We start from the raw sequence: 15,900 nt of genomic DNA on the forward strand, positions 1-15,900 counted from the left end.
ACTGTAAATGACCATCACAAGACACAATTATGGCAAGGATAATACAACTCAGAGGGCTGGAAACTAACCTTGAGGATGAACCTGCTTTTTATAGCTACAGCTCTGACCATGTCTAGTAACCACATGCTTTATTTAACTATCAGAAGAACATACATGTAACTTCCTTTAAAACACCTTCAAAAGTGTAAGGGGGCTTTGATTCAACTCATGAATTAAAGTTAAGTTTAAAGTTAAGTTTAAATGATTTTCTTTTGTCTTGAGACACCAAATTCGTAACAAATCGTATTACAAAGATGGACCTTTACATTTAAAAATCCTCAGAAAAGAAACAGCTTTCATTCACAAGACTACAGACAAAGATGACATTGTCAGGCACCATATTTGTATCCGTTTCCTAGAAGACTGAGATTTCTTTCAAAATATTATCTGCCATTTCTTCACAGTGGCTGATCAAACCTGCCACTGAAAAAATGTTCTAAACAGGCAGCTTGTAGTACAAGTGTGGTTTGCTTCTGTCAGAGACTGACTGCTAAAGTGCGAAAAGAAACTCATTAAAAATCTCTTACTGTGATCTTAAATTGTAAAAAAGGAAAAAAAAAAAGAAAGAAAAGAAAAGTCAAGGAAAAAAAATTTAATGAAAGGTACACTGGGCCTGCAGACACATTCTTACAGAGCTTTTCTTTCTTATTCTTCTTTAGAAAGCAATTAGAAGAATACAATTAGTCCTGGGAATACAGCAGACACTGGTTGTTAGGGAAATCAAGTAAGTTAATAATTTTATCTTATGCTAATATTATGAAAAGTTAACAAAGGTGATCAGACTATGATACCATAGGATAAACAATGCAGAAGAAACAGTATTATTTACCTTAATCTTAAAACGAGGTTCACGGCACAAGAAGCTTCTCTGTAATCTTCACTAGCGTTGGGTTGGCCCTTTAAAAACAAAATAGCCAATGGTGATAAAAACTTTCTCAGGAAAGAAACAAATAAAGTTGCAATGTCCCTTGCTTCATACAGGCCTTTCTTCCCAGAAATCTCAGAACCAGATCTTTACACATACAGGCCTGATTTGACCTCCTGACATCTCTGTGTGAAGGTTGGAATGAGGCCTAATCCCCACACAATTGTGGATGTGACTGTTCCACATAGAAGCCTCCGTTGTGGGATGAGCACTATAAATAACTGGCAACGGCTGGTGGTAAGTCCAAAGAGGGTCGGACACCTGCCACCTGGTGGCCTTGGCAAAACCCAAAGGTTGGGCACCTTAACTCTTATAATGCAGGGGAAGGTGGAATCCAGAAGATTATGCCGAGGTTATCTTTCCTGCCTTTCTCACCTAGAACTATTTCCTTAAATATAGATCATTAATGACAAGTACCTCTCCCACACAGTCCTCCCCTAATCCTATGAATCTCTGGACACAAACAGAGCTTCTTGTTAGAGCAAGAAATACAAGGCACTTCAGGTCAAGATCTGGCTCCACCACTGACCAGACTGAACCACAAGCAGGTCATTGTCTGCGTCTATTTCCCCATTTACAAAACGTGGATAGCACCTGCCTCAAAAGGTTGCTGGAAAAATATGCCAATACATATACAGTTACATATACAGTAACTATAAAGTATTACGCAGTACTAGTTATCCTAATCTCTTTCCTTGTTTCCTTTACTGTCTTTGCCTTCTCACCATTATTATCCTTAACTTGTCTTTACCATTCAACCAATCCTTGTATTCTTACCTCATGGTCTGTTACTGAGTTGCCTCAAGATAGAAACCTACACTGACTCCTGGCCTGGCCTCTAATCGGGGTGTGAGAGGGGCAAGCCACTTAATCTCTGCAAGTCTTTGCTTCCTTAACTATGAAAGAAATCTCTTTGCTTCCTTAACTATCAAACCTACCCACTGGTCTATCCACAGGCTTCGCACAACCACAAAATCCCGTCACTCTAACCATCTCTCTAACACACAGCTGTTTCACAAAAACACACAGCAGGTGAAACGGAAATGAATTTAATTGCAATGTGCAGATTTTGAAAAACATTATGAACCTAAGGCTGGTGATGTTCTATAGCACAACTACTTAGAGAATAAAATGGCCTGCACATCAATTATAAAGCAAAACCAGAACACGAGCCCCTACTCTGCTTCAGGGTCCACAGTCTTTCCCCTGGATGGTTCACACCCTTTATCACCGCCCAGCGTGACTCACAACACACATCTTCCTTCATATAACTTTTATAAATATGCATTATAAATGCCTTTCATAGTCACTGGACTATTGTTTTTTTCTGTATGTCTGTTTTTTGCAGTTTTTGGCCGGGGTCGGGTTTGAACCCACCACCTCAGGTATATGGGGCTGGCGCCCTACTCCTTTGAGTCACAGGCGCCACCCTGGACTATCATTTTTATAAGGCAAGTTGTAGAGACGAATTGGCCCATAAAGTTCAATGACAAAAGAATTATAAAATAAAACAGGTTACAGAAATCCAACGAGGAGCGAAAAGGCAAAGTATCAATTAACCATAATGTTTTGTGGCTGGAATGTAACAAAAGAGTAGAGTCATTTTCTCTCCTTTCTTCTTTTCCATAGCACCAGCAATTTTAGAAGCAGTTGAGTGATCAATTCTCACTGTTGAATCTATCATTCAAAGGGCAGAGGTCCTGGAAAGCCTGGTCAACAGTAACCTATTTAAAAAGAGAGCTTGTAAAGACCTGATTTGGTAGCACTACTCTAAAGTTGTTCTTTCTAAAATGTTGGTTTTCCTTAGCTCTGTCTTTAGAAAAGCTCAGATGGAAAGACCGGCAGAGAAACATACCTGAGAGTCATGCACGGAGAGGGACTGTATTTGCTCAGGGATACCGCTGGCGTTCACGGCGATCTGTCAAGGAGAACCACCGTTACAGAACTCAAGAAAGCTAAAAGGAGAGATGGCCAGGGTAGTCACACTGTGTTCCAACAGCTAGAGACAGTAATTTTCTTTTTTGTATTAACATAAGGGTAAATACGATTGGGGTATTGTCTGTGTTTGTAAGGTATAGTCCCCACTGTAGGTGAGTCTTTCACACAGCAGTAGAGCCCCATACTCCTACATTATACCCGATAGCTGGGAACCCACTGCTCTCCCACTCCACCCTTCCCAAATTTAATTGTGTTTTCTCTTGTGGGGGACTATAGTTGTTCATCTGCTAGTTTCAAATTAGTATTGAGTACATGGGATGGTTTTTTTTCCACCCTTGAGATACCCTCCTCTTTACGAAGGAGAATGTTCTTCAGCTCCATCCAGGTAAATACAAAAGACGTAAAGTCTCCATCTTTCTTATGGCTGAATGGTATTCATTGGTATACAGATACCATAGTTTATTAATCCATTCAAGGGTTGATGGGCACTTGGGTTGATTCTATAGCTTTGCAATTGGAAACCGAGCTACTATATACATTTGAGTGCAAATGTCCTCGTAATAAAATATTTTTTTTTCTTCTGGGTAGATACCCAGTAATGGGATTGCAGGATCAACTGGGAGGTCTACTTTTAGTTCGTTGAGGATTCTCCATACTTCTTTCCAAAACAGTTGTATTAATTTGCAATCCCACCAACAGTGTGTAAGTGTTCCCTTCTCTCTGCACCCACATCAGTAATTTTCAAAAGATCTTAAAGCAGTATTTTCAGGTGGGTGGTGAACCATCTACATTAAAATCATTTAGGACAAGTATAAAAGCCCCATGGGCTCCACCCCCAGCCTATGATTCAGAACTTCATGGAGATAGAAGAGAATCTGTATCTTTAACAAAGTCTCCAGGCGGCCTTTATGCTTTTAGAGAAGCACTGAGCTAAAGTGAAAAGACATGGACTATTTGATATCTTAAACTTGATAACAGAGAGATGTCCTACGACAATATTGTCTTGTGGTACAATTGCATCTACAGTTAACAGAACCTTAAAGAAAGATTAGGGTTAGCAAATCATTACTTTGAGCAACTACTCACTGTATTTCAAAAATATGTAATGACAGATTTTTTAAAAGACATTTTCCCCAACAGAAATTCAAGCAATAGTTTGCATTTTTCTCCCAAAGTTGGAAAGTCAGCTCTAAGGTGACACTTAAATTATCTTTGCCTCAAGCCTTACATTTGTGAACTCTGCCCTGGAGCAAAACTTGAAAAAAAAAAAAAAAGATCAAAACTCAAAGAGAAACAGCAATGAAAATGAAAAAAAGGACCTCCTGTCTCTAAACTTACTATCAATTCTAAAATAATAAGAAATCATTAGAAATTCTTTGTGTCAAGAGTTTTCTGAAGTTTTAAGAGCATGAAATTCTTATTTTCTGTGCTTTCTCAAAAATAACTATGTTAATAACAAAGTAAACAGGAAGAAGTATACTGGTGTCTGTATATATGTTAAAATGCATCAGAAAGTGAACGAGAGCTGACGGATTAATAGATGGATACATACGTGACCGAGAAAGTACAGCAACAGCAGGACCTAGGCATGTTGTGTTCATTATTAAACGTTTTAATGTTGTTTTATGTTGGAAAATTTTCCTAATAAAATTTTCATTTCATGAAATAGGGGAAAATAACCACATCAGAAGAACAAACAACTTGTATTCATTAACCAACCAGAGAACCTGGCCTACACCAAATGATCTCTTATAAAGAATCTTTCAGGGTGATTCCACAATCTTAAATTTGAAATACAACCAAAGGCCACACCCAGCACTTTACGGCATTCTCTACCTTTAGTTAGAGAACCACTGCCATCTGAAAATCTGTACAGGCATTTACTTACAGGTGACAAACGTCCCCTTCCTCTGGGAACACCCCATCTGCAGAGCTGGTCAACGGGACTGGGGGTGGACCCCACACACCCTGCAACCTCACTCTGTTTGTGTAACCTGAACCCAAGAAAGGGACCAGCTCCGCTCCCACTGGTGCACAGCAGTAAGGTGATTCTTGAGAAAACATAGAGACGCACAAGAGTGCTGGAGAGGGAGGCCCTAGTGCAAAACATCTTCCTGATAATCCACCGTAGTCCTCCAAATATCACCATTATGGATCCATTCTGAGGGTTTAGGGCATGGCCTTTGGTATGCTCTTTTAAATGTAATAACTTAGACAAAAACTAACACATCAAGTGGCTCTCAATTTAACTGATTTTTCACCTTCTTAAACAATTTGCTGTAAGACAGGCATTTGAGAGAACAAGTGTTCAGATAAGAAGGTAAGAGGAAAATAATAGCTTAATGTTGACCATTGCCACAGAAATAGACCCCGATGGAGGTCGTCGGGACAGGGTGAAAGAAAAGCAAAGATCTAGAAATGAAGAGAAGAAAGGATGTCTGCTTTTCCATTTTCACAGGGCTCTGCCTAACCATCTCATTTTCTATTTGTAAAAATACCATAGCTAAATGCAGTGTGTTATCCTGGATTGGATCCTGGCAAAGAAAAAGGCCATCAGCGGACAAACAAGTGACATCAAATAAATTCTGGGGTTTAGTTAATAGCAATGTAGTAGAGCTGGCTTCCGCACTGTAACAAATGTGCCAGGGTTACGTAAAAATCAGCAGTGGGGGAAACCAGGTAAGGAGTGTGTGGGAACTCTGTACTGTCTTTGCAACACTTCTGTAAATCTAAAAATTATTCTAAAATAAAAAGTAAAAGTTCATTCTCAGAAATACAGATTTCTGATCACACATCAAACTTTCATCACAGCTACTCAGAAGGCCAGTTATCTGCAATAAATAACACCTTTTAGAAAGTGGTATCATAAAAGTATCAAATTGTAAATCTTTAGTCTGTGATGACTAAAGCTCACTGTAATAAATTTAGAGGGAGAAATCAAATCTTTCTCCCCATCTACATGCGGATACAAAACAAACATCTATAACAGGTGACGGGCATCTAGAAAACATGCTTTCATAGAAATACATTTAAAGTTAACAGCAATCTTAAGAATCATCAGGCCAGGCTCAGCGCCCATAGCACAGTGCTTATGGCGCAGCCACATGCACAGAGGCTGGCAGGTTTGAACCCAGCCTGGGCCAGCTAAGCAACAATGACAACTACAATAACAAAAAAAAAAGCCAGGCTTTGTGGCGGGTGCCTGTAGTCCTAGGTACTTGGGAGGCTGAGGCAAGAGAATCACTTACGCCCAAGAGTTGGAGGTTGCTATGAGCTGTGACAACACAGCACTCTACTGAGGGCAACATAATGAGACTGTGTCGCAAAAAAGGAATCATCAGGCCATAGTAGGGAGTGAGAAAAGCAAAACATTTAATTTCACAATTGTTTCTAATCTCTAATGAAATTAATTCAGTTCAAATCTATATCAGATGTATTTTCTCCTTAGGACAAAACCTCAGAGCTGGAAAACAGAAACATTTTCCTAATTAACTTAGTCTAGAATCTTGACAACAAAACTCTGTGATGCACCTCTTGTAAGCCCCACTGGGCTTTTGACAAAAAACTTTCCCATCTGCTCCATTATATTCAATTAAACAAGAACAACTTTCCTAAGAGACTTCTGAAATATTTTCTTTTTTTATTCCTGTTTTTTTTTTTTTTAATGGGGGAGGGAGGTTCTGATAGATATTTTTAAAAAATCTTCAGAAATTTTGAACCCACAGTCCACAATTTCCTGATTCCTGTCTGGATTTCTGGATTCAGAGCAATTTGTGCAGTTTTCCTAATCAGTCCTCAATTCTAGCCATGAATCAGAGTCATGATTAAAAAGTCAGCTTTTTAAAAATCAGAGCTGTATGGACACTCCTCCCTAAATCAGAATTTATTAGGCATCCACAATTTTAAAGACTGTAGTTCTTGGGACATGGAGCCAGGGCTGAGAATTGTTCATTTTCATGCCACCTCAATGAAATGCTGTTGTTAAAAAAAAAAAAAAAGTCGCTTTAATAGAAGGCTTAACACATGTCCTCCTCAATTAAATGAAACCAAAGAAAACTGTACATTTAATATAAAGTCAATTTTCTTTTTATATCGAAAATTAGGATATAATGCAAAATTGACAAAGTCATAGAACATGTACTTATATTTCAGAGTCTGACAAAAAGAGTTTCCAAAACCAACAGTCAAAAAAAACACTACTTGAATAACAGTTGGGAAGTTTTATATAAGGTAAGAAGCTATATAGTCTAAGAAATACTACTTAAAGAAGCTGGTCCTTGCTAATACCACCCTTTTCCTATATCTCCCCAAAGAGACGAAAATGGTCCAGCTATCGAACTCTCTGCTTTTATAAAATTCCCACAGTGCCTGCCATAGTTCCATGCAGAAATCAGCACAGATTAAGTATTTGTTCAATTTATTAACTTATTAATTAGTGTTATTATTAGTATTAACCGTTAGTCCCTACTGGCTTCTACCAACCACCTGAAAAGGATAATAAATGAAATCAGGATGAATTATCTACTTATTATAAAATATTAATTACTAGTGGGTGACTAATACTTCGCAAGGCTATTTCTAAAACATCAGCTTAGGAACATCAATTTTTCAGTGTTGATGGCTGTGAATCTCAAGCTGGCCTATGAATCTCAACATTAAGTGGCATAACTCTGAAACCTCAAAATTTTACACTGGAAATTCTCTTGAACTTAAGAGGATCTTCAAATACGGTCTAAGGTAAAGTACATCTTCCCAGTATCCCTCTGACAAACACCCCATCCTGGTCTTCTCAGTCAAATACGGTCCAAAGTAAAGTCCATCTTCCCAGTATCCCAGTGACAGACACCCCACCCTGGTCTTCTCGGTCTTCCCCAACTAATACTGTAATACTTGGGCATTTTACTTCATAATTTCCTAGGAGGCCAGATAGCCCCTCACGAATTGATGATTCCTTAAACACCTCTCCATTTATTGCAACACCTTACTCAGTCTAAATGTGGTAGTACTAAGGCTACTTTTTCTGAACTTCACTTCACTTATAAATATAATGGCTTCTGCTCCTTAACCCAACCTGTGAGCTTCCATAAATACTATATGCCCATTCACACACTTGTTTGGTGTTTGCATTTCAGAAGTATTCACGTTGCCAAGAAACATGTATAAAACACCCATTGAATGAGAAGGGAACACAAAACAAGAGTAAAATATTATCCCAGTCTTCTAGTGGCTTATACTCAAAAAAGCAACTGCAATTTGAATGACAAGCATTATTGAAAAGTTTATTAAAATGTAAATACTCTGGCATTTAAATGTATCGTTTGGCATGGATAAGCATTTTCACCCTCAAAGATGTTTAAAGGTATATGGTACACTGTCAGAGTCTGTATAAATCGGTATAGTTACTGATGGCAAGTACCAAAATTCAAAAGCACAGGTGCTTCAACAAAGCAATCACAATTCTAAGTGTCTATACTTTACTGGACTATGTCCCTTCCAAAAAAAGTTAATGGAATGATGTTTGTAATAGCAAGCTAAATGCTCAACAAGAAGGAAATGGTTATTAAATAAACCATTTCCATCCACCTGATACAACACATATAGGAGTTAAAAATAAAGAGGCAAATCTACAACATCTACCGTGGAAAGATTTTCAAAACTAGAAGGCAAGTTGCAAAAATATTTATAGCTATCATAATTCCATTCATGCTTTTTAAATGATATGCTAGATTTCTTTATGTACACATAGTATTTATATGGAAACACACAGAAAGAGGCTTGGAAGAAAACATTGCCAACTGGTAATCTCTGTTCACAGAGCTTGGGGGGAAGCAGGATAAAAATGATCTTTTGGTTTTTATTCTATTTAATTCTCCTGTATGTTTTCAAGTCTTTATTCTAAAATTAAAACTTCCTATCATATTCCCTGCACCCCTACCCCATTCTACTTTTTTCCCTATTTCTCCTAATATTCCATTGCTAAAATCACATGATTTATTTACTTATTGAGGCTATTACATATTGTTTACATACTCCTATTAAAACGCAAGCTCCACAAAGACTGGGATTTTTGCTTTTTCTATCTCCAAAACCTGCTGCAACCATGTACACAGTAGGCACATAATATATATTTGCTGAATATTTATGTATTTGACACTTTTTTATTTCCTTTATAATAGATAAATACTTGGTTCACAGAAAGCAGTTTGGGGTAGCTGACCAATCAGAGGAGCACTTTAATTAAAAGGTCAAAGAACCATTGTTGTAGCATCTCTTAACACGGCTCAGGAACGTCAATGCTGTCTGAAGAAAAGAGTATCAAAAACTGTCCAGAGAAGCTGTGCAATGGCGGGAGGGGGTGGGGGGGCTGGTTCCCTCTAAAATTTGGTGGAATGTTTTCTCACAAACATGTATCTTTTCACAGAAATAAGACACCTATTTATTTGCTTCCTTAATTATAAACCAATACGGAAACAGACACATGCCACTGGGAAATCAACTGGGTCTAGTTGCTGCAAAGTTGCTGCAACTTTCAAATCCCACTTGAGAAAGTCAAGAGTCTTGAGAGTCAATTCACAGCATGCTACACATGATTCCCTTTCCTGCCTAGGAAGAAAAGACTATTGCCAAAAAGATACTGCTATCATCCAAATAACAAATCAGTTACCAGAGCAATTTCAACAAGCCCATAGTAAGACAGTATCTTAACAAATCCTCAGACAGAAAGACCCACAGCCAGCTGTCTGCACCAGCAAGGCAGGATCCCATGAACACTACCCAATGACAATGCCTTGGAATGAACCAGGAACAAGTGATCATGTGTTGATGGTGCGATTTGAACCTTGTTATTTTGTTCTATCTCTAAGCAGAACTCACATTTTTAGTTAGGCATAGCTCTTAGAAATAGAGGAACAACCTGGACTCTGGACCCTAGATAAAATGGGAAAGTGGGCAAGGAGAGAGCAGAGTTCACAAAAGCTGGTTACGATCATCCTAAAAGCCCAGCATGACATCTGTGTGGCCAGATGCAGCCCTCTGTGGGCCTCATCACATTGCTTCTAACACAGGGGAATGACGTCCTTGATCAAAGCTCATGTTTTATGTATGAGATGGAGAGATTAATTCATATGATAAACACAGGAGAAAGCAGACTGTGAAGGAGAGCTAGGTGGGGAGGCAAGCAGACTGAAAACTCCCTGGGAAAGGCCTAGCCAGGCTGTATGAGAGGTGAGGAGAGGCGGGAGGCCGGAAGGGCAGGAGGAAGAGTGGCTCAGCTCTGCTGCCCTGCCCCTCACCAGGCCCTGCTGGCTGCTGCCACTTACAACACAACGGTAAGATTCACTCCATCTAAAGGAAATGGCTGCCAATTAAAAAAAGTTGGGACAGATATCATTTGTAGCCCAAAGTTTTCTGTTTTCTTAATGAGAATTTATCAAGGTACATACTAATTACTACGTCTGTAAAATATTTGGGGCTACTTAAATATGCTCAAATTTCCTCTAGGAGAATTAGCGAGTCTTGTGAACTCCCGTCATCATTAGTCATTAGGCATTAGGATAATTAATCAGATGAAGGAAGTAAATCGAAAATGATCTCTTAATCAAAAAATGGCCAGTTCTCAAAGGAAAGCTATCAGAGGAGTGCTCTTGGTCTCCTGAGTTACTCAGAACATTTAAAACCCCAGACCATCAGGACCACCTTAGAGTTTCTGACCATTTTAATATCTGTTTTATTATAGACTAAAAACCCAATGGAAATTCTGCCTGTATGCTTACGGTGTTTCTAAGTGACAGGAGTACTGAGCGTTAAAATCACCTACCTAGTCTGCGCTAAGGACTGTTTTATGTACATGATTTTATCAATCCTCATGACAACTCCGTAAGTACTGTGATCATCCTCCATCAGACAGAGGAGGAACCTGAAACTCAGAAAGTAAAGGGATTTGCCCCAGTTTGTGCAGCCAAAAGTAACTCAGAACCGGGAACTAGAGAATTTATGCGCCTTTCCTTTTTCCTTTTCTACTCCATGAGATTCTGAAGTGTCTCCCCCAGATAGATCAGACTCTAATACCCAGGGGAGGGAATAAAGTGGCAAATCAATAATAAACGAGCACGACTCACCTCTGGATTTTCTTCTTTTACTCTTCGTGACTGTGAAACAATCATGAATCAATCCATTAGTATACACACACACACACACACAAACCTCACAAAAGTAGAATTTACACTGATGAGCTAATTATCAGAAACGTCATTTACCTTTTCTTGAGAAAAAGCGGCTTTCCCTTCTTCACTTTTTTCGTCCATCTCGTCGTCACTCCACTCCCAGTCACCGTCTTCGGTTTTATGAAGGTGACCGCTTGACCCAGGAACTCTTCTTACCTGAAGTAAAACAAGCTCACGTGATTCTTCCCTAGTGGCATGTGAACAGTGTTCACTGGTGCTGCTACTCGGGGTACAGAGCATACACGCTCCCCTACAAGGAACCTGAGTGGCTCTGAATCCAGGGGTAATTAGAGGTTAACACCCCTACAGACTATGCAGCCTCCCGACTCTCACACTCACTCTCTGCCCAAAAGTACTGTGTTCTTGAAATGTGTATATGCAGAACAAAATGTTTTGGAAAAGCAACCCCCACACACACCATAAAGGATCAAGCTCATTCTTCACTTTTACTTCAGTCAAGACCTTCCTGCACATAAAAGACCATGGGGCAGGCTTCAGACGGCCTGGACAAGTGCGTGCTGACTGAGCAAAGGCAGGGAGGTCAGGAAGCCCAGTGAAGCACAGCAGACTAGGGGTACCAGCGATCTAAAACCCCAGTCAACAAAGCAAATGTCCTCTGATGCCTCCTTGTTCTTTTTCAGAACCTGACATCATGCTTGTTTTCCCAGGATTCTGCTCAACCCACTTAAGCAAAACAAAATCAGACTATTCTTTAAACACTTTGTAGCATTTATGAGACGTGTGAGATTGCTAGGAACACGCTTGATCATCAGCAGCCATTAGAGTGTTTAGATTGTAATCAGTCTTCCTCAATTATTTCAAATTGTTTTGAGCTAGGGTAGAGATGTAGTCCATAGAGCATGCTTTCCAAATGTCTTTGTGGTTAGAACAGCAAAATTTTAAAAGGACAGGATGACTGAGAACGAGCCTCTGACCAAAATAATTTGCCTTAAAAAAAAAAAAAATGTACAGAGATGCAATTAAACAAAGCACTATGGCAGATGAACATGATGAGAACATCACAGCCAGGGGTCCAGGGATTCAGAGAAACTGAGTGGAAAGGGAGCTTCCAGACAATCAAGTCCAACCGTTCATCTTACAGATGAGGAGATGAAGGCCCAGAAAGTGACCCACGATCGATCACACAGTTGTGAGAGCAAAGTCAAGGCCAGGAGCAAAGCCTTCAGACACCCATTCCAATGCACGTCTCCTTACGCTGCATAACTGTCAGAAAGTAGTCTAAAAATGTCCTGTGAACACTCTGAAAGACTATGACGTAAAGAAAGACTATCTTCTATAATAGACACTATTTAGTTATATCATAGGAGCATCATTAAACCCAAGGGAAAGACCACAGAACTTAAAGTTAGGTATTTAGACACGATCTCGTAAGACATGATCTTAGCAAGCTCATGCTTACTGGGGGATAGATTTGATTTGAGGGCACCACTGTGTAGAACTATAAAAGTCTTCCTGGTTGCTTGGCCTAGATTTGAACACTAACACAGAAAGTTTAAAAGCAAGTAAACAATTCTTATTCATAACTGCAAATAGTTGTGCTCAATTTTTTTAAAAGCCATTCCAAAAAAATATTTTTAACCAATTCATCTTTTCTCCACTCCAAAAAATATTTTTTAACCAATTCATCTTTGAAACACTTAGTACTTAGTAAAAACCCTCTGTGCTCGGCATAAGATATTTTTCCTACTTGCATTCTGAGTTGTTGTAAAACCCTATTGGAATGATTGTGATTTTAATGGTGCTTATAGATGCTGCCTAAGTACTACAGAAAAAATGCTGAAATGCACTTCAGGATTTTCAGAACAGATTGCTCATTTTAAAGCTACACAGAAAGGGCTAAGGAAAGAGAAAATTTTCTGTTGACATACACAATAAAATTAATTATTTTCCTAGCAACACTAATTAGAGTGGCAGCAACATAAAAGGACATAGCTTAATGACTACATAGAAAGGAACTCTACTCTACAAAACTGTAGAAACCAAAAATAGCTGATGAATTAGCATTCTTCAACTACCCACCCAAGAGATCACACTAAGGAAATCTCTTTCCAGAGAGAATCCGGTTTCATACCCTAAATTTAATTTATGCCCCTTTCCCCCTCCAGCCCTGTGTTTACAAGATGTCAAGCTTCAGTTCCACAAGCAGGATCCAACCACAAATAAAATGGCCATTCTCTGCCATTTTTATTTTATTTAGAACCTGCCTGTCTCCTTCCTAGTTTTATTTGCTGGAAGAGAGGAAAAAGATAAAACAAACTGCCTAGGATTATAGCCCCAGACATTGAAAGAAATGGTGTGATGGACCTTAAAGCAATAATGTTGGTTAGATAAGCATAAGTGTTCACCAAATTAACACAAAGAATACTCAAACATCTACATGGGGAAAAATAGTAGTACAATAATCATAAAGAATGAGAATACAAGTTTGTCTTGGAGAATGCCCCTTCAGCTTACTTCTAGGAATAAAATTGGAACCCAGGTTTCAGGGTATATTTATGTGACACTGACTTCTATCGAAGAGACCAGAAATCAATTTTTAAAAATTACATCCTTGCAGGGATTTGTAGGGATGATGAGAAATGACTTTTACCTTTTAGAGTCAACTAAGTTTCACATAATTTAGCAAATGATCTTTTCAATTGAGGAACTAAAGAAACTTTGCAAAGTAAAAACTTCAAAAAAAATTAAAAAAGATGTGCAGAAGCTTCTATCATCCCCTACCCACCTACTATGACAGGAATAAAGATTATTTACCCTTGGATTTCTAACTGTATTAACTATTACATTCTTCTTGTTCTGTTAAATGATTTGCTCATATAGTAAAATCAAGATGTGACAGAATGAATTTATTCTCTACTTTATCTGTCAGGGGATTAAAAAAGTAACATCTATTGCTTCTCAGAGAAATAGGCTCAGTTTAAGTAACATCTAGAGAAATTCACAATCCCCCAAATTCTTCAGGTCATAGCTGGTTATAGTGAAGTTAGAAAAAGCCTTGCATGCAGTAACATTTAATCCCAAGACTGGGAACAAAATGTAATGTAATTGCATCATAGCACACCTGAAAAAGAAAGTAATCTTTATGAAAATCCATTAAAGAAATGAAGCCAAAGCTCTGATTCCCACAAGAAGAGAAGAAAGGCTCGGCCAGGTAGACAGAGGAGAAGTGTGGCTTACTGGCCAGGTCTGGCGGCCACCGGGCAAGATGTCAGAGGCAGGGCCTGGACACAGCTGCCAGAGAGAAGGGACGGAAGGACATGGGGACAGTCACTGGAGGAGCCTGACTAATGGCTCTAGTGGCATCCCTCTAAACAGGAGTCATCTACAGACACTAGGTGTCACCACGTCTGTACATGTCCCTGGTCCCTGACACGAGAACCGGGATGAAGGACATGAAGAAGAGCATCAGACAGCCAAAGGCGGCCCTTCCTGCAACAGGGCGCTAAACATGTCAGAAATACAGCGTGTGTCTCTCTAAACAGAAGAGAAATGTGACCCAAAGAAATGCTGGCCACAGACTGTCCCCATCTGGCATGCCCAGCGGCCAAAATCACTCTTCTTCCTCGGCCCACACCACCTTCTCCCTGGATGTGGGATTCTGCAAGCTCCTCAGAATGCTTCTGCCCCTCCTTGGGAACCCTGCACTCAGCCTCCCCTGACGACAGCCGACACCCACGCGACCCAGGGAGCCCACCGACCTCATGCCTGCCTGTGGAGGACGCACTGCATACAACAGTAACACTTCTGTGATCAGGCACTCTAGTGAGGAGAAGTATAAAACATATTTCTAACTAATTGCTATTTATAACTTATTTGAGGCATCGCCAAGCAAACCAAAAGCCATCTAAATATCAAAAATTAACAAAATTAGATTCAGGAAGGTTTTAGCAGTAAATAATCTACTGCCTCCATAGCTTACGCTCTCACACAGCCCCCTTCCGACTGCGCCTCTCCCAGCACCTCTGTCCTACACTTACTGCCTGGCCTTGCTGGTGGTCGAGGGCAGGAGATTCCCGTCCCATCATACCAGGCCTGGTACCCACAGCTGATACTCTCCATGCCACTATGTGCATAGCTAGCCCCGTAGATAGCCAGATGCGTCCTCCTAACCAGTCCACACCCATTCTCCAAAGCTGGGCCGCTGGCAACAAGACCCCAAGCTGCATAGCCACACAGCCTGAGGCCATTACAGGTGGCCTCTGGACACTCCTAACTGGGGCACTGGTGCTGCTACGACCTGCCACTCAAGCATAGTCACAGGCTAGCAGCAGCAGCACTGTCTGGGAGTTCGTTAGAAATGCACAGTCAGACTCTTCTCGGTCCGGCTGCAGAGGCACCAGGCTGCACCACACCTCCGGTCCTCATCAGCTTACTCCTCCTCCCGCTGGGACTCACCTAATGCTAGGTCCTACGCTCCAGGCCTTCATTAACTCATTCAATCTTCACAGTAGCCCTGTGAGCGGAGATTCATTTTACTGCCCCATTTTTCAGTTTTATGTAGGGAAAGTAAGACCAATGACTGGCCCAAGCTCCTACCACTAGGAGGTGACCATGCTAGAACCATGCCCACAGCTGTCTGTCCCAGCCTCTGCTGCTGCTGCTCCCAGCAGTGCCCTAATCTCACCTGGCCCCAACCACTTACAATCACTCCATCTGCTACAAGTCCATGCAAATGACACCCACAGCCCTCTCATCCTCATCAACTTCACACTCCCAGGCTTTCTAGCCTCTTTCCCTTTCCTATGCAAGGAAAAT

General features: G+C 40.2%; 1 protein-coding gene across 3 annotated transcripts in view; it reads right to left on the minus strand.

Annotated features, from left to right (window-relative positions):
- STK39 (serine/threonine kinase 39) overlaps positions 1–15,900 on the minus strand; it is a 298,177-nt gene that overhangs the window by 114,998 nt on the left and 167,279 nt on the right. The window contains exons 11-14 of one of the 3 annotated variants that reach the window (XM_053597698.1): positions 11,158–11,280; positions 11,020–11,049; positions 2,820–2,882; positions 869–936 (exon numbers count right to left, since the gene is read on the minus strand). In XM_053597698.1, coding sequence (XP_053453673.1) covers positions 869–936; positions 2,820–2,882; positions 11,020–11,049; positions 11,158–11,280 — 284 coding nt within the window. The remainder of the gene's footprint in view (positions 1–868; positions 937–2,819; positions 2,883–11,019; positions 11,050–11,157; positions 11,281–15,900) is intronic. The other 2 variants (XM_053597699.1, XM_053597700.1) reach the window with 2 other exon arrangements.

The sequence above is a fragment of the Nycticebus coucang genome, chromosome 7 (assembly GCF_027406575.1).
Source record: "Nycticebus coucang isolate mNycCou1 chromosome 7, mNycCou1.pri, whole genome shotgun sequence".
Lineage (NCBI taxonomy): Eukaryota > Metazoa > Chordata > Mammalia > Primates > Lorisidae > Nycticebus > Nycticebus coucang.